The sequence below is a fragment of the Prionailurus bengalensis genome, chromosome E1 (genome assembly GCF_016509475.1).
Source record: "Prionailurus bengalensis isolate Pbe53 chromosome E1, Fcat_Pben_1.1_paternal_pri, whole genome shotgun sequence".
NCBI classification, from domain to species: domain Eukaryota; kingdom Metazoa; phylum Chordata; class Mammalia; order Carnivora; family Felidae; genus Prionailurus; species Prionailurus bengalensis.
In genome coordinates, this window is record NC_057347.1 from 25,384,052 (window position 1) to 25,411,831 (window position 27,780).

At 34.5% G+C, this 27,780-nt stretch overlaps 1 protein-coding gene across 1 annotated transcript in view; it reads left to right on the plus strand.

Annotated features, from left to right (window-relative positions):
• Nucleotides 1-27,780, plus strand: part of BCAS3 (BCAS3 microtubule associated cell migration factor) — a 629,762-nt gene that overhangs the window by 135,394 nt on the left and 466,588 nt on the right. The window contains exons 10-11 of the mRNA XM_043582630.1: nucleotides 19,797-19,904; nucleotides 23,648-23,724. Coding sequence (XP_043438565.1) covers nucleotides 19,797-19,904; nucleotides 23,648-23,724 — 185 coding nt within the window. The remainder of the gene's footprint in view (nucleotides 1-19,796; nucleotides 19,905-23,647; nucleotides 23,725-27,780) is intronic.

Genomic DNA, 27,780 nt, shown 5'->3' on the forward strand with positions numbered 1-27,780 from the left:
GGATTAGATTCAGTAACACATGTTGAAGGTTGTGCAGCTTTTTCCCATTTAAAAATAAGTGTTTCCATGCTTCTTGCAATTTGTGGTAGATTTAAAATGTCTTTGCTATTTTGTGTTTCAGTTTATACATGCACATTCTTGGAAAATGTCACTTTCTCCAATACTTTGTTCCGCTTTTCCTAATTTTGGTTCAATCTGTTAAATATCATGAATAAAAATAATAGAAGTCTTTGTAAAGAAAAATGGTATTAATGTTTAGAATTTTCAAATCATAAAAGCCATATTTCACATTGCTTTAACATGATGCTCATTGTATTGCATTACAAAAATACTATTTTGAAAACATCATCCATGGTAAGAAATGGCTATGATTCTGATAAAATATATGAAAATAAAAAATGTATTGTTATAAAAATTGAAAGTAGATTGTGAGAGTGAAATTTTAAGTATTTTTGATAGAGATTTATAAATTTGAGCTTAGGAGTTTAATATTGTATTATGTGTAATTATTGTTTTCCATCAGGCACAATAGATAGTTTTGTATCTAATACACCATTTTTAGGCAGTCTTCAAATTTCAAAGATAACGTGTAAGGATGCCATCATCATTTGTTCATACATTATTTTTTTTAATTTCTAAATGTTTATTTTGAGAGAGAGAGAGAACATGAGTGAGAGGGAGTATGAGCAGGGGAGGGGCAGAGAGAGAGAGAGAAAGAGAGACAGAGAGAGGGAATTCCAAGCAGGCTCTGCAATCATAGCTCAATCAGTGCTATCAGCACACAGCCCAATGCAGGGCTCAAACTCTTGAACAATGAGATCATGACCTGAGCTGAAACCAAGAGTCAGATGCTTAACTGACTGAGCTACCGAGGGACCCCTGTTCATACATTATTTTAAAAAATGCCAAAGTAGTCAACATCATACTAAGTCTTCACAAAAAGCCTAAAATACCTAGGTCATTCCTCATTTTCTAGATGCTGATAACCTAGTTTTGAGAGGATGGGGACTAGTAATGGGAAGGAATTATTGATTCTTCCATGGAAAGATGTACTTTAACAGGAATACTTAACTGTACAGACCTAAAAATCTTATTTAATTCCTGTCCTTTGACCAATTCAGTGCTCCTTTTAGTGGTTTATTTGGCTAGGCTTCACCATATTGTTGATTTTTTCCTTATGTTGTAATTGTTGAATCTGAAACACTGTCAGAATGTTTTCCCATGTTTACAACATGTATAATATTATTTGTATATAAAACGATTCTGAAGTAATAGATTTAGAGTCTGATGATCACTTAGCCAAATGATGTGGTTATGTATATTTGGCTAAATCTTTTAACTGCACGACCTCAATTTATTAAGAACAATTTCTTGATATAACTTAAGAAAATTAAAATAAATTTTTGATTAAAAGTGCTTAATGCTCAGTAGTTTTCCAGTTTTATTATTTTGGAAACTGTCTCTGTTGTCTTAATAAAAGTGGATAAGGATACCAATAATGTTAGTGTGTCATAGAAGAACCTGAAAAATGGAAGTCCACTCAGATTTGTTTCAGAATGGCTTATATTAGTGAAATTAAAACAAAAAACATATTTAAATATGTATTGGTTTAATTGTTCATGTTATACTTTAAGAAACTTATAAACTAGTAAACAGTAAATCATAATTCTAGTTACACTGCTGAAATTTAATCGTTAAATACAGTGAAATGAAAGACAACCTGAATTTGAAGTAGTACAATGGCAGAAGGACTTAAACTTTTATATTTCCATTGAAAATCCTACTGGTCTTTGGGATTGTACTGTATTTAAAGATCATTGTGAACAAAAGAGGGAGAAGGTCTTTATTGGTTATTTGTTGCTGTGTAAGAAATTATGACAGACTTAATGTCGTAAGACAACAAACACTTATTATTTCATGGTTTCTATGGATTGGCAGTCCAGGCACAACTAAATGGGTCTTCAGTGTAGGGACTTAAAAGGCTGCTGTCAAGATGTCCACAGAATTGGGTTTTTATCTGCAGGCTTGACTGGAAGAGAGTCCATTTCTAAATTTAGTCAGGTTCATTTCTTTTGTAGATTTAGGATTGAGGGCTCTGAAATACTGTTGGCTATGTGCTAGAGGCTGTCTGCAGTTCCTGGACATGGGGGCTTCTCCCACATGGCTGCTTAATTACTTAATCAGACCACCAAAGAGAGACATATAGTGATGACCTTTGAGAGGATAGGGACTAGTCATGGTAACTTATTGAGGCATGAGGAACATTTCTGAGATACTGGAAATGTATTTTTCTATCTGTGTAGAGTTACATATGTGTATCTACCTTATGAAAATTCACCAAGACTTCACCTTAGAATTCATCAACTTGTACACTCTTCTTTATGTATGTTTACTTCAGTTATCTTTATCTGAAAATAATTATAAAACATAAAACAACTGCTAGTGACTTACATATTTTTCAGTGTATTTTTTAGTTTTTCAATGTTTTTCATTTTTTTCATATTTCTTAACTTTTCTACTTTGGAACTAATTATTTGGTCAATATTACTTATCACTAGAAGTGAGTGATAGGTAAATCCTACCACTTTTTTTATTTTTTTATTTTATTTTATTTTGGGGACAGAGAGAGACAGAGCATGAACGGGGGAGGGGCAGAGAGAGAGGGAGACACAGAATCAGAAACAGGCTCCAGGCTCTGAGCCATCAGCCCAGAGCCTGACGCGGGGCTCGAACTCCCGGACTGTGAGATCGTGACCTGGCTGAAGTCGGACGCTTAACCGACTGCGCCACCCAGGCGCCCCAATCCTACCACTTTTTAGCCATAGATCATTGGATAATAACCTTTTAAAATAGGAGATGTTTCTTTTTAAATTTTTTTTCAACATTTATTTATTTTTTAGAGGCAGAGAGAGACAGAGCACAAGTGGGGGAGGAGCAGAGAGAGAATGAGACACAGAATCCGAAGCAGGCTCCAGGCCCTGAACTGTCAGCATAGAGCTCGATGTGGGGCTCGAACTCACAAACCATGAGATCATGACCTGAGCCGAAGTTGGACGCTTTGACAACTGAGCCACCCAAGCACCCCCAATTTTTTAAAAATTCCAGTTAGTTAACATACAGTGTAATGCTAGTTTCAGGTATAAAATTTATACCTGAATCAACACTTACATATGACACCTGGTGCTCATCACAAGTGTACTCCTTAATCACCAATTTAACCTGTTCCACTCCCCCCCCCCCACCTCTCTTTTTGATTGCAGTGGAATTTCATTTCAGTTTGTTGGTAGTGGACAGCCATACATTATTTGGTAAATTTATTAGGAATCTTGTAATCATTGATGATGTTAAGAATGCTACTTCATAGAATATCATATGTAGTGGTATTGGCCCTTAATATTACTCTGGTGTTAACTTTTGGGGCCAAGGTACTAACAGCCTATATGATGATAGAAAATAGAAGGTGGGGTAAAACAAGTTTTTTCAACTTTCTGTTTAGAACCCTGACCATAGCTAGTTCTAAGCCATTTTCCTTCTCCTTCCCAATATTCCACATACTTTGTGGAATAGGGATTCTGTCTGACCTCTTATGGTGGGATATAGTTCTTTCTCCACTTTTCTGTTTTCTTATTGATGTATAGGGTACTTTCCCCTTCTCTCTTTCTTTCTTCCTACTCTGGTGTCCAGTTTCTAGGGTCTGTCTTTTATATTCTTAGATTCTGCCATTGTATTGAAAATTAATTCCTCCATATCTACAGCCTGGCTTTCTTTCAAAAGACAAAATTTCCTAATAATACTCCCTTAATTTGATCTTTGTATTCTCTTAGCTTTATTAATTTTTATGTGCCTTTTTGATCGTTGTTTTATGTAGTATTTGTTGTTTAAAAAATTGGCTTAAAATATGTAATTCCTCTTTCCCTAGTGTCTGTGTCACTGTTCAGTGAAGAGGAAATCTCATTTCCATACTCCAGACAAGATGTGCTCTCTTGCTCTTCTCCCTACACTCTTAATCACACTGCCATTTTGTACCTTGTGACCATAATGACAGATTGTGCCTGTTTACAGGTTTATATTAGTCCTCAGAAGACACCAGTACACGCAGGTTATTTCTAATTCTTACTCTCTAATCCTCGTAAGACTTTGTGGGCAGTGAGGCATATCCTTTCATCCCCTGCACTTACTCTTTTAACCTGCTGTGTTTTTCTTTATTCATACTATTCACCAATATTCACCAACGATCAAATCATTTGGTTTATTTCACTTATTTATGTATTTATGTTTGTCTTCATCTACTAGAATATACTCAATAAGGGAAAGATCTTTGGCCTTTTTGTTCAGAATACCCAGCACAGAGATTAGTAATTAAATTTATCAAATGAATAGATTAATGAAAAGATAAAAGGCAATAATTCTCTTCCATCATTCTGAAAATAAAACCTAATTTTGACACTGCATTTTGTTCATTGTTTACTTCCATATTGCTTTATAATGTTATTGCTCTTTAACCATTTTAAATATGTGATATATGAGGTGTTAGGATATACTGCCATCACCTATAATCCTCTTTTCTCTGAATATAGTTCTTTTTTTTTATTCTTTTTTTTTTTCCTTTTTTAAGGTGCTATGGTACATCTCTATATGGATACAGTTTTATACTACAGCTACCCATAGGTTGCTTGTCCTTAAGTCAGATACATCCTCTAGTCTAAGGGGAGGGCCTTTGTAGCAAACAGCATGGCCTTTTAAGACTGCTGACTAGTCATGGGATGGTTAGTAGGACATTTCTCAGTAAGTCGATTATGGCTGGTAGATCTTTAATTGACCTGGCAGATTCATGAGATTTCAAAGAAAGAAGCAAGTACTTCAAGCTAGGAGGATGTTATTGTGCTTATTATGAAGAATGTTTTAGATTTAGTGGAGTTGGGAGTTGTGTGGAGTTGGGGATGGAATAGAACCAGGTAGATAGAAATCATGAGTTAAAAAAAAAAAAGGCACTAATGGTACATGGGCTAGGTGACTCGGTTGAGCATCTGACTCTTGATTTTGGCTCAGGTCATGATCCCCAGGTCATGGGATCAAGCTTTGTGTCCAGCTCTGCACCGAGCATGGAGCCTGCCTAACTAAAATTCTACCCCGCATCCTCCCCGCCTCTCTCTTCCTCTGCCCCTCTCCTCACACACTTTCTCTAGAAAAATAAAATACAGGAGAGAGTGTCAATTAAATATTTAAAAAATTGAGTCTATATCATGGAGGGCTTTATCTGCTTAGATGAAAGGTTGAACAAATTGTTGAATAAATTCTGTGAGAGTGAGTGCCTTTGAAAGTTTCTGACACAGAAATAAATGATCGGAGATGTTGTTTAAGATTACTATGGCAAAGTAGATAGAGTTTTAAGTTTGTAACTTTTGAGTGTGATATAATGAAACAGATCACAAATCCTTACACTGATAGTCCTTAATTGTGGGCACTGCTCATTACACTCTGTTTCTGAACATCTTCTTTTTCCTTCATTCACTCTGATTACTCTCAAAAATATTTATTGATGGTATACTATGTTCTAGGCACATGATGAGGGCATGAAAAATGAATATGCCATTAGTGGCTTGAACATGATTGCAGTATATTGGAGACTTGAAAATAGATAATTTTGCTAAAGCATAATAATATCATAATATTTTTGAAATGTGATTATTTCCCAAGGTTCCATCTTCTGTTCTATTCTCTAGGTCAAGTTTCCTTTTCTACTTATTTATTACCTTTTTCTATCAATATGGTTCAATATATACACATAGATGCTCCCACTGACTGTCTTGTTTAATAATATTACTGTGTTTCTCAGACTGGATAATGGCATGTGTCTGTCATTATTGTATCAAGCAGAGTATTTTCACTGCTCTAAAAATTCTATGTGCTCTGCCTATTCATCCTTCACTCTTTCCCTGACTTCTGGCAAGCACCAATCTTCTTTTATTATCTCCATCAATTTGCCTTTTCCAGAATGTCATATAATTGGAACTTCATTTTAAGGCCAAATAATATTATATCATATGTGTATACCACAGTTTGTTCATGCTTTCATCAGTTAAAGGGATGAATGGGTTGTTTCCAATTTGATTGTTATGAATAATGCTGATATGAATGTTGATGTATTTCTATGGACATATGCTTTAATTTCTCATGAGAATATATCACGTACGAGTGAAATTACTGGGTCACATGATAATTTTTAAAATTTTTTTTAACATTTATTTTTGAGACAGAGACAGAGCATGAACGGGGGAGGGTCAGAGAGAGAGGGAGACACAAAATCTGAAACAGGCTCCAGGCTCTGAGCTGTCAGCACAGAGCCCAACGCAGGGCTTGAACTCACGGACCACGAGATCATGACCTGAGCCGAAGTTGGACGCTCAATCGACTGAGCCACCCAGGCACCCCATGTGTCTAGAGCCATCAAACTGTTTTCCATGGAGGCTGCACCAGTTTACATTCCTATCAGCAACAGACCAGGGTTCCACTTTCTCTACATCCTTGCTGATGCTTGCTCTTTTTCAGTTGTTTTATTATGACCAACCTAGTGGGTGTGAAGTGGTATCTCATTGTGGTTTTGATTTGCATTTCCGTAATGACTAATGATGTTAAGCATTTTTGCATATGTTTGATGGCCATATCTCTGTCTTCTTTGGAGAAATGTCTAATCATATCCTTTGCCCTTTTGTAAATGGGGTTGTTTGTCTTTTTGTTGTTGAATAGTAAGAATTCAACATATTCTGGGTACTAGACCCTTATCTGATCTCTGATATGCAAATATTGTCTCAATTTTTTTAGGTTGTCTTTTCACTTTCTTGATAACACCCCGTTTTTAAAAGAATGTTTATTTTTGAGAGATACTGAGCATGTGTGCAAGCAAGGAAGGTGCAGAGAGAAAGAGAGAATCTCAGGCAGGCTCTACACTGTCAGCACAGGGCCCACTGTGGGGCTCAAACTCACAAACTGTGAGATTATGATCTGAACTGAAATAAAGAGTCAGATGCTCAACCGACTGAGCCATCCAGGCGCTGTTTTATAATGCCCTTTGATGCACAAAAGTTTTGTGCACAAAATACTGATGTAATCCAATTTGTCTATTTTTTCTTTTGTTGCTTGTGCTTTTGGTCTTGTATCTAAGAATATTGCCAAATCCAAGGTCATGAAGATTTATCTCTCTTTTTTCCTTCTAAGAATTTAGAGTTTTAGCTCTTACATTTAGGTCTTTAATTTATTTTTAGTTAATTTTTACATATGATGTAAGATAGGAGTCCAACTTTATTCTTTTGCACATGGACTTTCAGTTTACCCAGCACCATTTTTGAAGATACTCTTTTCCCCCTCATTGAATAGACTTGGCATCTCTCTCAAAAACTAATTGATCATAGAGGTATGTGTTTGTTTCTGGAATCCTAATTCTGTTCCATTGGTTTATCTCTCTAATATTTCACTATTTCAGTGTTTTGATTAAAATCACTTTGTTGTAAATTTTGCAATTGGGAAATGTGAATTTGCCAAGTTTGTTCTTTTTCATTATTGTTTGGCTGTTTGGGGCCTCTTGCATTTCTACTTGCTTTTTTAGGTTTGCTTTTCATTTCTGCAAAAACAAAAATACATCTTTGGAATTTTGATAGAGATTGCATTGCTGTTGTTAAAGGAACTGCTTTCTTAATTTCTCTTTTGGATTGATAACTGCTGGTTTATCTGTTTGATATTATACTCTGCAGCTTTCATGAATTTATCAGTTCTAGTATTATTTCTTTTGGATCCTTTGGGATTTTGTATGTATTGGATCATGTTGTCTGTGAATAGAGCAAGTTGATAAAACTTCTTTTCCAATTTAGAAGCTTTTAACTTCTTTTTCTTCCCAGCTGCTTTTGCTAGATCTTTCAATATAATGTTGAATAGCAGTGTTAAAAGTGGGCATCCTTTTCTTTTTCCTGAATTTAGGAGGAAAACATTTAGTCTTTTGCCATTGAATATGTTAGCTCTGGGTGTTTCATAAATGCCCTTTATGATAGTTAGAAAATTTCTTTTATTCCTAGTTTCTTATGTGTTTTTATCATTTAAGGATGACTTTCAGGAAGTGCTTTTTCTGTATCATTTGAGATGATCATGTGTTCCTCCCCTACTCCCCTGCCCCCTGCATTCCGTTAATGTGGTGTTGATTGTTAAAGAGTTTATTGTTTAATCCCACATACTTGTGGCTCAGTGATTGTTTAAGAGGTGTTTAATTCAACATATTTGTGAATTTCCAGTTTTCCTTCTGGTTTTGATTAGCAATTTCATTCCATTTTGGTTAGAAAGCTTGTTTTCATTGTTTTTAAATTTATTGAGACTTGTTATGTGGCTAACATATGGTGTACCCTATAGAATGTTCCATGTGCACTTCAGAAGAATATGTATTCTTTTGTTAGGTGGAGTCTTCTGTAAATTGGCTAACTTTAGTTGATTTATAGTGTTGCTCATAAGCTGTGTTAATTTTTCTTCATTCTTTTTTAATTTTCCTCTGATGTATAATTTCAGTTGTCTTATTTTCAAGTTTGCACATTCTATCTTCTGCCTATTCTGATATTCAGATATGCTTTTGAAACCTTTAGTGTGTTTTCCACTTTATTTTATTTTATTTTTTGAACATTAAAGTCACTTTTTAATGTTTGAAATATGTGAATCATCATTATTAAAGCCCCTCAAGCATGCAATATCACATATATTAGAGCTGAGCATTCTTGGATGTAATTTCCCTATCAATAGAGATCTTTGAAACCAAAGAGAAATAAGCAGGTGCCTGTGTGGCACAAATACACTCCCCTCCCCACATTACTACCTGAATTTTGTCCCAGGGGAACCCAGAACTGCTGGGGAGAATGTTTAAAAACAGATTTAAACTTAATATAAATTGTACTTGAATGACCAGGAGGAGAACAAAACTGTGAAGTCAGGACTCTGATGAGTTTTGTAAAATCAGGAAATCAACACAATGTTGAAGAAGATCACGGCAGGAGATAGAAGAGCTAGCCCCTTTAAACTCACAGAAGTCACAGACCAGCACAAGCTGCTTTCCACATAGCATTCTTCATCTCTAATGGCATCATTCTTCCATGCTGTCTCCATCATCCTTGTAGTCATTGAACTCGTTCTTTGCCCTCCCTAGAGCACTTCAGCACTCAGTACCTTCCATTCCATTTGAATCATGACCATGTGATTTGGTCACAATAGCTTCCCTTCCCAGGTTGCACTCTCTGGTCAGCTAGTTTAATGGTGTCCTCCTCACTACCTTGGACTCTGTTCTTTTCGTAAGTTCCGGCTGGACTTGTTTCTGCTATTTGAATTCCTGACTGTGAGAAATTGCAGCCCAGCATGACAGTAGTAAGGAGTTCAGGCTCTGGAATCCAATGGAACTAGATTTGAAACCACTTGATAGCTGTATGATCTTAGCAAGTTATTCAATTTCTCCAAGTCTCAGCTTCTTTTTCTGAAAAATGGAGATCATAATAGCACTTCGATCACAGGATTACTGTTAAGTATAAATGATACCAACCATGTGAAGTGTCTGGCTCAGAATAGACATTTGATAAGTGTTAGCCATCACGAAAGCCATTTTCTTTTTCTTTCTTTCTTTCTTTCTTCTTTCTTTCTTTCTTTCTTTCTTTCTTTCTTTCTTTCTTTCTTTCTCAAGTTTATTGTGTTTTCCATTTTAATTATTGTACTTTTTAGTTCCATTATTTCTATGTGATTCCTTTTTTCATAATTTCTAGATCTTTATTGATATTCTCAATTTGTTCATCTTTCTCTCTTGTAGTTTCTTTTAGCTCTATGAGCATAATATTTAAATCAATTGATTTAAATTCTTTGTATGGTGAGAAATACAATGTTTTGGTTTCCTCTGATAGTTTCTTTCAATTAATTTCCTTAAAAAAATTTTTTTAATGTTTATTTTTGAGAGACATTTATTTATTTTAGAGCATGAGCTGGGGAGGGGCATAGAGAGAGGGAGACACAGAAACTGAAGCAGGCTCCAGACTCTGAGCTGTCAGCACAGAGCCTGACATGGGGCTCGAACTCACTAACCGTGAGATCATGACCTGAGCCAAAATTGGACACTTAACCAATTGAGCCACCCAGGTGCCTTTGTTTCTTTTTCTTTTTTAATGTTTATTTATTTTTGAGAGAGGGAGAGAGAGAGACAGAGTGTAAGCGGGGGAGGGGTAGAGAGAGAGGGAGACACAGAATCAGAAGCAGGCTCCAGGTTCTGACCTATTAGCACAAAGCTGAAGCGGGGCTTGAACTCACGGACTGCGAGATCATGACCTGAGCCAAAGTCAGACGCTTAACTGACTGAGCCACCCAAGCGCCCCCCCTCTCAATTTATTTTCTATGAATAGGCCATACTTTCCTGTTTTTTTTTGTTTTTTTTTTTTTTTTTTTTATGCCTTGCATTTTTTGTTGATCAGTGGACATTTGAATATTGCAATTCGGCAACTCTGAACATCAGGTTGTCCTCCTCCCCAAAGTATGCTGGTTTTGCCTGCATCTACCCATTGTTTAATGGCTTTTCCAAACTTTTTGTATGTTTATCGTCTTATGTGATTACTGAAATCTCTATTATCTTGGCAGTGAGTCAGTGACCTGACAGAGGTTTGCTTAAATGGCAGACCCCAAAATGAAAAAATAAATACTCTAACTTTTGCAAATTGGTACTGAGCTGGAACAGTCCTTGAGTGTGTAGTTATGCCATCTATTATTCTGCCTTAACCCTCACGTCCAGCCTGTGCAGAGTCAAAGGCCCAGCCAGAGATGCAAGTCTAGTGTCCTTGTGGTTCTTTTCTGAGCATACATCCAGCTCTGGGCATGTGTATTATATACTGAATTACCCAGTATATCATTCAGTTTACACACCCATACCCACACACATGATTTTGCTTTTTGTAAAAAAAAAATCATTTTATTTTAATTTTGTTATAATTAACAACAGTTTTATGTTAGTTTCAGGTATACAGTATAGTGATTCAACATGATTTTCATTTAAAGGAATTATGTGATTGTAGGGGATGGCAGTTAAGAAATAGGGTGGGCTGGCAGGCTGGAAATTATCAGGTAGGGATTGATGCTACAATCTTGAGGCAGTTTCTTCAATGATATGTATTTCCATAAATTGAATTTCTATGTTCAGTGATTTTTATCTGTTGTTTTCCATTTCATCCCTTTTATTCATTTCCTCTTTATTCTGGAAATGTTTCTGAGGTTATCCTATACTTCACAGATTCAATTTTCTGAACAAATTTGGACATCATTAAAATTAAATACTTCTGCTTTTCAAAAACACCATCAATAGAATAAGAATACAAAACAGTGACAAAACACTTGGAAAATACACATCTGATAAAGGACAGAGATCTCTTAAAACCCAACAATAAGAAAATGAACGACCTGATTAAAAATTGGGCAAAAGACCTCAAACACAATATATAGATGTCAAATGGGCATGTGGAAATATGCTCCGTATCTTATGTCATCAGGGGAAGCCAATTTAAAACAACAATGAGATGTCACTATATACCTGTTACAATGGCCCAAATCCAGAAAGCTGACAGCATCAAATGCTGGTAAGGTTGTGGAGCAACAGGAACTCTCATTTATTTCTGGGAGGAATGCAAAATGGTAAAACCACTTCGTTAAACAGTTTGGCAGCTTCATACAAAGCTAAACTCATACCATTACAATCCTTGAATTGCCTTGCTTGGTATTTACCCAAAGGAGTTGAAAATTTAAATTTTCACAAAAAAGTGCACATAGGTGTTTATATTTGCTTTATTTATAGTTGCTAGAACATGAAACAATCACGATATCCTTCAGTAGATGAATGGAGAAATAAACTGTTGACATCCAGGTAATGGAATGTTAATCAGGACTAAAATTAACTGTTAAGCCATAAAATTAAATGGGGGAAAGTTAAATGCATATTACTAAGTGAAAGAAGCCAGTCTGAAAAGGCTACATCCTATATGATTTCAACTCTACTCTCTGGAAAAGGCAAAACTATGGAGACAGTGAAAAGATTAGTGTTTGTCAGGGGTTGGGGGTGAAGGAGGGACGAATAGGTAGAGCATATAGGAATTTTAGGGTAGTGAATCTATCCTTTATGATACTATAATGTTGGATATATGCCATTATAAATTTGTCCAAACCCATAAAATGTACAACACCAAGAGTGAACCCTAATGTAAGCTGTGGACTTTGGGTGATTATATGTCATTGTAGATTCATCGATTGTAGCAAACATTCCATTCTGATGGGGGATGTTGTTAAAGGTAGTCTATGCATGAATGGTGGAAGGGGTATATGGAAAATCTCTGTACGTTTTCAATTTTGCTGTGAAGCAAAAATTGCTCTAAAAATAAAAAACTTACATTAAATATATTAAAATATTTTTAATGTGGTGAAAAGTATTACATAGAAAGTAAGAAATATTGAAGTAGGCAAGATATTTATATGGAAATGTTTAGTGTTTTCTTGGTGTTTATCTATAATATTTATAGATGGTATTTATAGGTGGTATTTATAATATTTTCAATATTTTTCCTTTTGAGAAATCTAATGTAACTACTCGGTTTTATAGTTCCTTATTGCTTAATTTAACCATTGCATTTTCAATAATGGAGGCTTTTAAAAAAATTTGCTCTTTAAGTAGTTCTAGTCAATGCTCTTCACTGAAATAGATGAAATATGTAAATATCATACCATTGGCTACGGAAGGACTTTTCCAAAACTCTCTAATAGAAGCTTAATAATTTCCCTTATGGGTATAGGTCACTGGTACAGTAGGTGACACATTATTCTGATACAAAAATTTTCAACTTATGTTCTTGGTTGCTTACTATAAAACAGGCTACTTAGGTAAAGAAAAGGTCAGTTAAGGACAATTTGTATTCGTGTCTGTTTTTTAAGTTTTTAAAAATGTTTTATTTACTCTTGAGAGAGAGAGAGAGACAGAGCATGAGTGAGAGAGGAGCAGAGCAAGAGAGGCACACAGAATCTAAAGCAGGCTCCGGGCTCTGAGCTGTCAGCACAGAACCTGATGTGGGGCTTGAACTCATAAGCTGTGAGACCATGACTTGAGCTGAAGTCGGATGCTTAACCTACTGAGCCACTCAAGCACCCCTGTATTCATGTCTATTTTATATTTATCATAAAAAGTATAACATAACTTTATACTATGCATGTTGCTGTCTGTGTATTGGTAAGACAGAGGTGCTGGGTTCACAAGTTAGAGTTCCTGAACCAACCATTTAATAATAAAAACGGCATCATTCCTGCTTTTTCTTCTAACCTGTGGTGTTTGCTTGCAATATATTCAGTTACGTTCTACATTTAGCTCTCAACGTATCTATGTGGAACTTTTTTCCTTAAAGAATTAATTAGGTTTATTGTAAAGTTAAGTCACAGCTTTATCTTTAAATGTCAGACACAAACATATGAAAATGTTACCCCATTCAAATTCTAGAAATCTAATGAAAACTCATTCTGTAAACAACTTTCTTGTGGCACTGTTTGGTGTATACTAGAGTGCAGAGTCAAAACTTGTTTCATATCTTCATTTGAGTTTAACACATATCCTTTCTGTTATGGGGCATGCACACTGCTGCTGTTATGGAAAGCTTTCTCATCAGCCTACCCATGAGAAAAATTAAGATTGTCTTGCTGTGTCCCAGGGAAATAGTCAAGGCTTTTAAAAAGAGAAAAAATAGAGAACAAAAGGATATGTCAGGCGTGTACACAACTGTGTTATTGGCAGATAGCATGACTGACTCCTTTATGAATGTGTGACTTTCTGAAAACTCTTGTTTTAAAAGAATTATCTTTTTTCTATTAGGCATTGAATAAAAGGTCCCCCCCCCCCCGCCCCATATAAGTAGATTTTTCAATTCTACCAAGTCTTGTTTGGTCAACTCTAAACTGAGCCTTCATAGTATTTGTTTTGTCTGTTTCTGTTGAAGATTTTCTGCAGGAAGAATCTCAGTTGTGACATAGTATGGATGCCAGTGAAATGATCAGAATTCAAGTTTCTAGTGTACTGTGGCTATACTGAGCTGCTAATTGAAGGTGACAAGCTGTTTTTTTCTTCCCAGTCGGTCTGGCAAAATGTTAGATTTCATTCATTATTAACTCATTGCTTCTCAGCAGAGGACTGGATTAATTAGTTGGGAACATTAAGAAAAGAATTTTGCCTTGTGTCAATTTAGAGATTGAAGTTCAGGTTTTACTAGTTTCCTCCCACCCCAGTTTTGCCACTTGTATACAGTTGTGTATCAAGTGTATCAAGACACAGCAACATTTCCATTATCCCCAGAATTTTCTCATGGCACTTTACTTCCCTCTTTCTTTGTCCCCTGGCAACAACTGATCTACTTCCAATAATTATAGTTTTACCTTTGAAGCTTTTCATTGAAAAGGGACTCATGCAGTGTGTAGACTTTTGTATCTGACCTTTTCTTTCTCACTTCCTAATGGTTTTAAGATTCATTTTGTATGGATAATTCATTTTTCAAAATTGCTGAGTAATATTGCATTACCTCAATATATCATAGTATATTTATCCATTCACTTATTGACTTACATTTAAGTGTTTTGTTATTATGAGTAACAAATTACCTAGATGTGACACAGTAAGGGTATGTTCACTGTATAAGAAGCAGCTATTTTTCAAAGTGAGTATATCATTTTGCATTCCTAACAGCAGCGTATGACAGTTTTAATTACTTTGCATTCTTATATTACCAGTCTTAAATTCTAGCCATTCTAATGAGTATAGTGGTATCCCTTAGTGGTTTAGTGGTTTTAATTTGTATTTCCATGATGTTCAGCATCTTTTCAAGTGTTTAGTTGCCCTCTCTATATTTCCTTGGTAAAGTGTCAAATATTATGGCCATTAAAAAATGTGTTGTATGGGGGCGCCTGGGTGGCGCAGTCGGTTAAGTGTCCGACTTCAGCCAGGTCACGATCTCACGGTCCGGGAGTTTGAGCCCTGCGTCAGGCTCTGGGCTGATGGCTCAGAGCCTGGAGCCTGTTTCCGATTCTGTGTCTCCCTCTCTCTCTGCCCCTCCCCCGTTCATGCTCTGTCTCTCTCTCTGTCCCAAAAATAAATAAACGTTGAAAAAAAAAATTAAAAAAAAATGTGTTGTATGTATCATGATTGTTGAATGATAAGAGTTCTTTTTATGTTCTGGGTACAAACCCTTAGTCAGATATATCTTTTGAAAATATTTTCTCACGATATGGGGCTTGCTTGTTCATTTTTAAATATCAATTAAAATTTTTTTTAAAATTTTATTTTTTAAAATTTACATCCAAATTAGCATATAGTGCAACAATGACTTCAGGAGTAGATTCCTTAGTGCCCGTTACCCATTTAGCCCATCCCCCCTCCCACAACCCCTCCAATAACCCTCAGTTTGTTCTCCAAATTTAAGAGTCTCTTGTGTTTTGTCCCCCTCTCTGTTTTTATATTATTTTTGTTTCCCTTCCCTTATGTTCATCTGTTTTGTCTCTTAAAGTCCTCATATGAGTGAAGTCATATGATATTTGTCTTCCTCTGACTAATTTCACTTAGCATAATACCCTCCAGTTCCATCCACATAGTTGCAAGTGGCAAGATTTCAGTCTTTTTGATTGCCGAGTAATACTCCATTGTATATATATACCACATCTTCTTTATCTGTTCATCCATTGATGGACATTTGGGCTCTTTCCATACTTGGCTATTGTTGATAGTGCTGCTATAAACATGGGGGTGCATGTGTCCCTTCGAAACAGCACACCTGTATCCCGTGGATCAATGCCTAGTAGTGCAATTGCTGGGTCGTAGGGTAGTTCTATTTTTAGCTTTTTTGAGGAACCTCCATACTGTTTTCCAGATTGGCTGCACCTGCTTGCATTCTCCAAAAAATAAAATTTGTTTTGATAATTTTGTGTTGTCAATTATATCTGTGTTCATACTTTCTTTTTCTTATTTAAGAAACAGATTTATCTAGGGGCGCCTAGATGGCTCAGGTGGTGAAGTGTCCGAGTCTTGATTTTGGCTTAGGTAATGATCTCACGATCTTGAGTTTGAGCTCCACATCAGGCTCTGTGCTGAATCCTAGCACAGAGCCTGCTTGGGATTTTCTCTGTCCCTCTCTCTCTACCTGTCCCCCTGCATATAAATCAATCAATCAATGAATCAATCAATCTTAAAAAAATATATTTTATCTATATTTTGTTCTAGAAACTATTTGGTTCTTATATTCTTAGGCTGTGATCTATTTTGAGTTATTTTTTATAAAATAACATGTAAAATAACTTATGTTTTATAAAATAACATATATATATAAAATATATAACATAAGTTAGGGAAAAATTTAATTCCTTCCGTGCAAATAATTAATTTTTAAAAGCAACATTTGTTTAAAAATTATTCTTTCATCACTTAATTATATGGCACCTTTGATGAAAATCATTAGGTCATACATGTGAGTTTGTTTATGGACGCTCTATTCTGCTCCCTTGACCTATATGTCTGGGCTCAGACCAGTACCATAATAACTTTTTTTTTCTTAAATTGAGATACACTTGCCATATGACATTATATTAGTTTCAGGTATACGATGTAATGATTTGATATTTGTGTATACTGCAAAATGATCACCACAGTAAGTCTAGTTAATATTTGTCACCACACAGTTACCATATTTTACTTTTGATGAGAACTTTTAAGACCTACTCTCTTAGCAACTTTTAAATATATAATACAGTATTGTTAACTATAGTCACCATGCTCTACATTGTATCCGCAGGACTTATTAATCTTCTAACTGGGTGTTTTTTCCTTTTGTCCATCTTCTCCCATTTTGCCTACCTCCTACCTCTGGCAGGTATAGTCTGTTCTCTGAATTGATGAGTTCATCTTTTTTTTTTTTTTTTTAATTCCACATATATGTGAGATCGTACAATATTTGTCATTGACTTATTTCACTCAGCATAATGCCCTCAAAGTGTATCCATGTCACAAATGGCAAGATTTCCTTCTTTTAAAAATGCCTGAATAATGCTCCATTGTGTATCTATATCTGTATCTACCACATTTTCTCTATCCTTTTATCCATTGATGGACCCAGGTTGCTTACATGTCTTGGCTGTTGTAAATAGTGCTGCAATGAATATACCAGTGCATGACGTATCTTTTATTATTGTTATTATTATTATTTTAAGTTTTATGTTTATTTATTTTGAGGGCAATAGCAGGTGGGGGAGGGGTAGAAAGAGGGAGATGGAATCCCAAGCAGGCTCCATGCTCCAGTGCAGAACTCTGTGCGGGGATTGAACCCACCCACGAACAGCGAGGTCATGACCTGAGCCAAAGTCAGAGTTGGACGCTTAACCCATTAAGCCACCATGTGCCCCTTGAGTGAGCCTTTTTTTTTTTTTTTTTTTTTTGATAAATACCCAGAGGTGGAATTGCTGGATCATATGATGTTTTTACTTAAAAAAAATTGTTTTTAACTTAAATTCCAGTTAACATACAGCATAATATTAGTTTCAGATAAGAATTTAGTGATTCAACACTTCCATACAACACCTGGTGCTCATCACAAGTGCAACCCTAATCCCCTCTACCTATTTCACATACCCCCATTCACTTCCCCTCTGGTAACCATCAGCTTGTTTTCTATAGTTAAGAGTCTGTTTCTTGGTTTTAATTTTTTGAGGGACCTCCATACTATTTTCCATAGTGAGTGCTGCAATTTACATGTCCCACCATCAATGCACAAGAGTTCCCTTTTCTTTGCACCCTTGCTAACTCATATTTCTTATCTTTTTGATAATAGCCATTCTAACAGATGTGAGGTGACATCTCCTATTATCTTAATTATTATAGATTAATAATGTTTCATACATATAAAGTCACTAATCATGTTTTGCAAATTTTCATAAATATTTAGAAATTAACTTGTTAAATGAGAGTGGTCAGAGCAGACAGGTTTGCCTTGTTCTTGATCTTTTGGTGAAAGATTTTTTGTTTTGTTTTGATTTGTTTTTAAGTCTGTGTAGATGTCCTTCAGCAATTTGAAGTTGTCTTATATGCAACAACCTTTCATTCCTGGGATAAACCTCGTCTCATTTTGTATTGCTGGATTTGATTTGTTAATATTTTGTTGGAGAATTTTTATGTATAGTCATGAGATACATAGATACAGAAATGTTATCTGTAGTTTCTTCCAAAGTATTTGTTTAGTTTTGCAATCAGGTGTTACTTGCTTCATAAAATAAGTTGAGAAGTTACTCCTCTTCTACCTTCTGAAAGTGTTTATGTAGGATATCTAAATATTTTTGTTTAAATGATTATTAGGATTTACAAATGAGCCATTTTTACAAGGATTTCACTGTGAGAAGTTTTAAATTATGAGTTCAGTTTCTTTTATAGATACTGGAATAGTCAAATTATTTGTTTCTTTGTAGATTGGTTTCAGAAAACTAGGTTTCATGTTTTCTTTTCTTTTGCTTACTCCCGTTTCAATTCATTGATTTCATATTGTATTTTATTATTAATTCCCTCATTGAACTTTTATCGGATTTAACTTGTTCTTCTTTTCCTACCTTGTTAAGGTGGAAACATGAATCTCTTTATCTGTTCTAGAGTCAAGAACCCAGTCTCTTAATAACTATACCTTTCCAAAATAATCTGATCATGTGGAATGTACATTTATATACATTTTGGAGTGAGGTCTCATTCTGGTAGATTTTTTTATTAGAGTTGAACTGTTTCAGTTTAGAAAGTCTGTCAGCCTGTGGTATATACTTCAGTTTATTTTGATTTGTTTTGTTTTGTTTCTTTTTGTGTAAATATGTCAAAATTTTTACTTAGATTTATTCCAAGGTATTCAATATATTCATATATCCAATATATACAGATTTAAAATTTCACTTTATAATGGTTTGTCCTTAATTTATAAAAATATGGGTGGTATTGTACCTAGTGACCAGGGTAAATTGATATGTCAATTAATTAGCAATCCATATTACCAATTAATTCATGTATTAATCCATATATTAATGGTTCTTCTTTATTGTGGGGTTGTCTTTATGTATATTTTGACATACAGATTTGTCTCACTGGGTTTTATACATACACAGGCAAATTCTTGGCAAATAATGACAGCTTTTTTTCTTCCTTATAGTAATTTCTTTTCTTGCCTTATGCACAGGACTTTTGCATACTGTCTTGAGTAGATGTGGTAATAATGAGTATTCTTGTCTAGTTCCTGATTTTAGGGTGAAGGTTTTCAGTGTTTTACCATTATATATAATTGATAGTTTTTCTTAGTTTTAAGGTTGCTATACATTATCAGATTAATGAAATATTTCTTATGAACAAGTTTTTAATTTTATCAAATACTTTTATGTATTTATTGAGATAATCTTATAGTTTTCTTTTGTATAGTAATAATTTGGTGAATGAGTTTCATTTTCTTTTTTCCCCCTAATTTTGAATTAATGAAATGAATTGATTGGGATATATTATGATATTATGAACTATTTTAATAGTTCAAGTAAATTTCCTTGTATTATGTTAATTAGGGGTTTTAAGATTATGTTAATAAGAAAATATAGAGCTTACTGCCCCCCCCCCACATTTTTAAAAATATGGCTTTTGTCTTTTTTTCTTTTTGTTTTTCTTTCTTTCTTTCTTTCTTTCTTTCTTTCTTTCTTTCTTTCTTTCTTTCTCTCTTTTTTTTTAGCACAAGTCCACCTTACTGTTGTGTAGATCTATATTCACTTCGTACTGGTGAGATGGTCAAGTCTATTCAGTTTAAAACACCTATCTATGATCTCCACTGCAACAAGCGGTAAGCATTTTTTCATGTATTTCTTCTTTTTAAAAAATATTTTTTAATGTTTATTTATTTTTGAGAGAGAGAGAGAGAGACAGACAGACAGACTGAGCAGGGGAAGGGAGAGAGAGACACACACACAGAATCTGAAACAGGCTCCAGGCTTAGAGCTGTCAGCACAGAGCCCCATGTGGGGCTCAAACCCATGAACCTCGAGATCATGACCTGAGCCGAAGTGGGATGCTTAACCAGCTGACTGAGCCACTTTGGTGCCCCTTTCATGTGTTTCTTATACAAAGTAATGCACCTCCTGGGCATGTAGAGCTCTACTGGTATCATTGACTATCTTTGATTTATTCATTTTTTTTAAAGTTACAAAATACCTTCCCTGAATTTTGCCAAGTGGAGTCACTGTTAAGATTTCTGAATGAATGTTTTCAAACTTCCAGTCTTGATCCATTAGTGAATTGAGTTTAGCGAGTCATAATCAGTATTTTAAGACTGAAATGGAAAAGAACAAAAAGTAAGCAAATGTACAAAGATTAAGCATTGCTTTGGGGAACTTTTTTACATGTATAACATAGCTTTTTAATATATAGAATGTATGAACTTCTGTGGGTTTACTGGTTTATAATGTGAAATATAACTTTCCTGTTAGCATTCATCAAAACAAAGCATATATCTGAACAATAAAAGTGGCTTTTAAATATTGTTATTTATTTATATTTAACAGTAGAACTAAAGCATGGACTAGATACATTTTCCTTCTTTCAAATCTATTTTGTTAAAATCTCTAAGAAAACACTCAGATCTGGGTTGAACCTGACCTAATGATAATGAAGATTTAACTTATAGCCATTGAATATTAGGGGAGAAAGGGACCTTAAGAATCTTCTATTACTCAGCACTTCATTTTACGTTTGAGAAAATTGCAGCCCTGCATTGGAAAATGTCTTGATCAAGGTCATGGATGCAGACTGTAAATCTGAACATCTCATCAAAAAGCAAACACATGGAACATGGAAAACACAATATTTTGTGCTGTGTCAATATAAAATAAATTTTGTAATAAAAGACTCTCGGGTTAGATTTTAAAGAGATTCAAAAAGTGACTCAGAAAGGTTGAATATAAAAAGAAGCTAAAGACAGACCTGACAAATGCAAACTAAAAGGATATGTGGGCTTTGATACTAATGATAAAAGTGTTTGAATTCAAGTATAAAAACATGAACTAGGACAAAGAAAAGCTGTTCAGTGATAGTGTGCAGTTCATAGTGAAGATCTAATTATTATGCATATTTATACTTTAAATAATCTCAAACTCAAAATTATAGGAAACAGAAATATTATTGCTGGGATAACGTAATTATCCAGTGACACAGCAAATTATTCAAAATCAACATTATTGAATGGCTGGATCCAATGGATAATATATTTAACCTGGGAAAATGTAATGAAAGCCCTTTTTCAAGTGTCCTTGTGCTGTCTCACACAACAGATTACATACCTACTTAGCCAAACAGCAACTTGCACACACTTGGAAAGGGAGATTAAGTACAAATAAGATTTGTAGGGCACAATTTACTTGTAGTACTACAAATACGCAAATACACTAGAAGACAGAGGAACAAAGTGCAGTTAAATTTTTAAAAAAGTATTTCTTGCAAAATATTTTAAAACTGTTACAGAGACAGGGTGCCTGGGTGGCTTAGTTCGTCAAGCTTCCGACTTCGGCTCAGGTCATGATCTGATGGTTCACGAGTTCGAGCCTTGCGTTGGTCTCTGTGCTGACAGTTTAGAGCCTGGAGCGTGCTTCAGATTCTGTGTCTTCCTTTCTGCCCCTCCCCCGCTTGTTTTCTCTCTCTCTCTCTCTCTCTCTCTCTTTCTCTCTCTCTCTCTCTCTCTCTCTCTCTCTCTCTCTCTCTCTCTCACACACACACACACACACACACACACACACACACACACACACAGATAAATAAGACATTAAAAAAAACACAACCTGTTACAGATGCTATGAATGGCAGATTTGGGTTTTTCTTAAGTCTGCACTTGTTCCAAGTACTGTGTTCCAAGTACTGCAGTTAGGTCAGCTTTTCCTACAACAAATATTTTTGTGTTTATCACTTTTAATTTTAGCCATGAAGTAATGAGCACATTTAATGTTAAACAGATATAAATTACATTGAAAATTAATACAGTTAATTTTTTTGTAGTCATCAGTGTGCTCGTCGTAATTAGTAATTGTGAAACTTGTAAGTAGGAGTAAAAGGAGATAAAAGAGTGATTTATGAATATGAGATATCATTAATGAAAAGTGATTATGAAATTCTCTGGATATTTGGTTGATATAGCAAAGGTTCATATTCTACCTTTATTTTTTTTTTAAGAAAAACTATTTGAAGATATGTTCCAACAAAAAACATCTGTTGATTTGGGCACATTATGTAGTATTTTTAAAAATTGATTTTCCCATTAGAAGTTGCATGAGTTCAAATGGTGAAGGTTAGAGGAAAAGCTATCATGCGGATTTCAGGATACTGCTTAGATTTTGCTCTATAAAGTGTCAAATCTATTCACCAGGTCTTTCCCTGGTTAATTTTGCATTTGGTTTTGCAAATCAGCTCTATGGCACAGTGTTTTGGACTTAGCAATATTCATAATAAGTTAAACTGTCCTTGTTGGAATCATTCTTTGTTACTGTATTATGGGGAGGGGCTGCTTAATTATAGCAAAACTTTTCATCTCTGGTTTGTCTGCGTTTTCTCTCATTTGAGTTTGTCACCTTCTTATTATGGGTTCCCTAAGCCTTTAACCTGGGTCTGAGGATTGGTTGGTTTCTTATGTTAAGTGCCATGACTGACTCATTTATTATGTGTTGTCAACTGTGTTAAGGATTTTGTTTTGCATTAGCAAATGAACAAGATTATTAAAGCATGCATGTTGAAGACAACACTTTTCTTTTTTCCCGCTCACCATTAACATCTGTTACTCAGGCTTACCTCCCCCAAATTTGGAAAAATACATTGAGCATGTTAAATATTTAACAATTGTAATCTTTAATTGTTAAAATGACTTTGAAATTTGTATCTTTACATTAATGTTATGCAAGGAGAAGTATTCTAAAACATAATTTATAAAATAACTTCATTTTGGATGTATTTTAGGAATTTTGATTATGAAAAAATTTTATAACTGAATTATGTTCCTAATTATTTGCACATCTTGGGCTTTGGGAGATAGTTCATACAGATTCTGATTAAATTTTAATATATTGAATCAATCAGAAATAGCTCATTTATACTGAATAACAGTTGTCTGAGTTTGCTTTCTTTCTTTTGCTCTTGTGTTGGGAAATTCAGCAGTCATTTTAAGTGACAGCTTACATAAATCCATTTTATGTTTAATTTCATGACTTTGAGCAGCACTGGAAAACACTTTTAGTAAATAGCCAGCAGTTTATTGATTTCATACATTCCTAATGAAGATAGATTTATTTGATTAATAATGAATGAAAATAAAATTTTATTCAGAGAAAAATAATTTTTTAAGCTATAGTTTGTTCTGTCACTTTTCTTCTAATCATGTTTTTCTTGATTACTATAAGGATTTTGTGGTTCTGTTTTTATATTTTAACAGGCAGAGGTTTCTTGCCAAAATTGCATTGGTAGATACTTATTTAAATCTAATGATTTATCTTATTTATAATTTAATTTACAGAACTTCACATTCACATTTTTTTCCCCCTCTAATTTTAGGATCCTCGTTGTAGTCTTGCAGGAGAAAATTGCTGCCTTTGATAGCTGTACTTTCACAAAAAAATTTTTTGTCACAAGTATGTATCAAATTGATTTCTTATACATTTGAGTTTATACTATTTGATAGAATCAGCAAACTTACTGTAATCATAACATCAGTGTTTCGTGGTTATTTGATTATTATGATATTCCAGTGTTTCTGTGGATCTCTTACTACTGTAATTTTATGGTGTATCTTTACAACCCACAGCACATTTTCTATCTGTTATCGAGGACACCTTGTACTGTATTGCCTCAATTTCTCCTTAGTCTCCTTGAGTAATTGTGATTAATTTAGGTTCATGTAGCTATCTATGTTATACTTTCAAAGCCTGTGTTAAATTACTTTATTAACATAACATACTTGAAGAGATATCTGGGTTATTGCAACTGAGGGATTTGAAACTTAGAGAAATGTTTCAGTCTCTTTCTGTGTCTCCCTCCTTCTTATTCCATCTCCCATGACTTCTAGTACTCTTTGAAAGTGCAAAAATAAGCATAGAATCTGGAGCCATACACGCACTCACTGATTGGTCGACTGATTTTTTTTTTAAGGCTTATGTATTTATTTTGAGAGAGAGAGAGAGAGAGAGAGAGAGAGAGAGAGAATCCACACACACATGTGTGGGGGAGAGAGAGGGAGAGAGAGAATCCCAAGCAGGCTCCATGCTGTCAGCTCAGAGCCTGATACAGGGCTTAAACTCATGAACTGTGAGATCAGGACCTGAGCCAAAATCAAGAGTCAGATGCTTAACTGACTGAGCCACTCAGGCACCCCTGACTGATTTTTGGTTTTTTTTGAAAGGCATTGGTTCATGCAGTTGTGGGGGCTGGCAAGTCCACAGTTGTGGGGGCTGGCTGGCAGGCCAGCAAGGTGGAGATTCCAGTAGGAACTGAGTCCAAAGGAAGTCTGGAGTTAGAATTTTTTTCACTATATTTCTAGTAAAATAGTAGTTTTCATTCTTATCTTCTATATTTTAACTTCTATAACTCACCATCAAAACTATATATGTTTTTTCCAAAGAGTATAATTATGCATATGCTGCAGAAATAGTTTTGTTGGAACAGATCCCAGGTTTGTTATAACTAGGGAATCCAAAATCATATTGCTGTAGCTCTTGAAGTATCACGGTTATTTACATACTTATTCATTAGGCTTATCAAATATCTGCGATGTATTAAGCACTGGGTAGTAGACATTATCCTTTCTGATAAGAACTCATGTTCTTGAGATAACTAGCACATTTATATGGAATTGCATGTATTATATATGATATATAACACATAATGTAATAACTCATAATGCATGGTTTATAATTTTGTAGACTAGGAAAGAGAATTATGACAACTTGTCTTTGGCTTGCAATCATCTCTCAGAGATCCACAAAGATAATAATGGAGATCATGTTACTGGGATATTTTTTGTTTTATCACAAGGCCTAATGTGTACCATTCATATCTTTGGCCCCTGGGACATTGATTAGCACAGTGTAGGCTCTCATTAAATATTTCTTGAATGAGTACATTAATCCAGCTATCAGTGATTTTATGGTGATCAGAAATGTATTTATATTTTAATAATTATTAAATGTAGATTATTAGGCAGGATTTTATATTGTTACATTTATATGTAAAAAAATTAAAAAGTTTTTGAGGAACATGTATATTTGTTAATAACATCTTCATTCACAAATGTATTATATAGGTAATCTGGGAAACTTTGGATATTACATGGCCTGTTTTAGCTCATTGTTTCTTATACAGGTCTTATGCATTAATCTATTACATTATATTTGTATTACTCATTATTACAATTAAAACAATAGAGAAATAGAACATATCTAAGGAGCCATGTCTGAATCTATCCATTACTTCCATGGATGTGGGCTACAGAGCAGTGAATCAGGACAGTGTGAACACTTCAGTCAGATTCAGATACCAGGTTTTTTTGAGCATTTATGTTACATTTTATCAGTGGTCTTCTGCCCTTCATCATTAATCAAAGATATGTGTGGCCTGACTTCTGCAAAGTCAGATATCTCTGTTGTGACTCCATATCTTTTTTTATATATTTTTTTAATGTTTACTTATAGAGAGAGAGATAGAGAGAGAGAGAGAGGGAGAGAGCGAGCGAGCGAGCGACAGAGCATGAACAGAGAGGGGCAAAGATAGGGGGAGACACAGAATCTGAGCAGGCTCCAGGCTCTGAGCTGTCAGCACAGAGCCCGACGCGGTGCTCGAACTCACAAACCGTGAGATCATGACCTGAGCCAAAGTCGGTTGCTCAACCAACTGAGCCACCCAGGCACCCCTGTTGTGACTCCATATTAATTTTACACTTAGAATCTCTATTTTTTATTAGCTAATTTTACCTTTTAAAATCAGTTCAGGAGAATAGAACTACTTTCTTTTTCTTTTTAAAAAATAAAGATAGCCTACTTTTGCCCTCTCAGCTGAGTGTTAAATTGGGGGGAAAAATCCCAAATCATTATTTGTTAAGATAGTTTATTTAAATGACAATGTATGTTTTGAAATTTAAACCTTATTTAAACATTAGGCTCTACTGGACTGTGTATGTTGAAAGTAATATTATATTTACCAATAGATCTAAGTTTCTTTCTTTGTAGTAAGTGTTGGTAAAACTTCAGTTGTCACAGTGACTAAAGAGAAGTTAATAAATATAAATAATTTAATAATAGAGATATTTACTTTATAGAGCATATTTATTTATAGTTTTTTTAGTAAATAAGTAAAAAATACAGATTTTCAGTAATTAATTACCCAGTATAGAATTTTAAAAGAAAAATTAAACTTTATTATAAAGGAACAACTTAAAAGCGTTGGTGTACAATATAGTAATTCAGCAATTCTACACTTGATCTTACCCAAAAGGCCAAGAAGTGATAGTAATTCAACAATTCTACACATTACTCAGTGCTCATCATGATATGTGTGCTCTTAATCCCCTTCACCTATTTCACTCATCTTCCTCTTTCCCCTGGTTTGTATTCTGTATTATAGACTCTGGGTTTTTTTGTCTCTCTTCTTTGATCACTTATTTTGTTTCTGAAGTTCCACATATGAGTGAAATCATATGGTATTTGTTTTTCTCTGATGTATTTCACTTGGCATAAAATCATTAGACTTATGTATTGAACTTATAATTAGATTTGAAGGACACAAGCTTTGTAATATTTTTGATACACTGGAATAAGAATAGGCCTTCCAGAGTACTCTGAAGGGAGAGGGGCAGAGAGAGATGGAGACGCAGAATCAGAATCAGGTTCCAGGCTCTGAGCTGTCAGCACAGCCCCATGAGGGGCTTGAATTCATGAGCCACGAGATCATGACCTGAGCCAAAGCCGGACACTCAACTGACTTGATCCACCCAGGCGCTCCATTAGTGTTCATTCTTCCTTGAAATTATGAAGTTCTTGTTGAAAGAAGGTGAACTTTTAGTTACGTTAAAATGGTTAAATGTATTTTTGATTTTTAATAATTTTGCTTATTTAATAGACATTTAGTATATATACGGTGAAAATATTGTGTTTTATTAAATTAATAATGCTGCAGAAATACTATTTCATCTCCTATGAATGCCATTGAAACATTTTTTAAAAAATTTCAGTAAGTACATACTGTTATTTAAATAAAGTCATGGTATAATGAACCACCATGTACTTATCATCTAGTTTCAAGAATTATCAGTTCATGGATAGTCTTTTTTATTTATACCTTTCCTCTAATTATTTTGAAGCATATCCTGGACATTATTTAATTTCATCAGTACATATTCTATTATGTATATCTAAATGATAAGAACTTACAAAATTATATTTTTGATACACTAAATGACCATATATAATATGTCATCTAAACTGAGGTCTTTTTATTTGAACAAATGCTATACTTGATTTAATCTTGTCAAGTCTGGTTAACAGGTATACTAGAAATGTTCTGGGCCAACAGGGACATGTATCTTACATATTTCCTACCATCTCAGCTTCTAAGGTTTTTAACATAGAAAAACCTTCTTAAGAATATCCAATATCCTTGTCAAGTCTTTATTTCTACAACTCATTTTCATGCTGCTT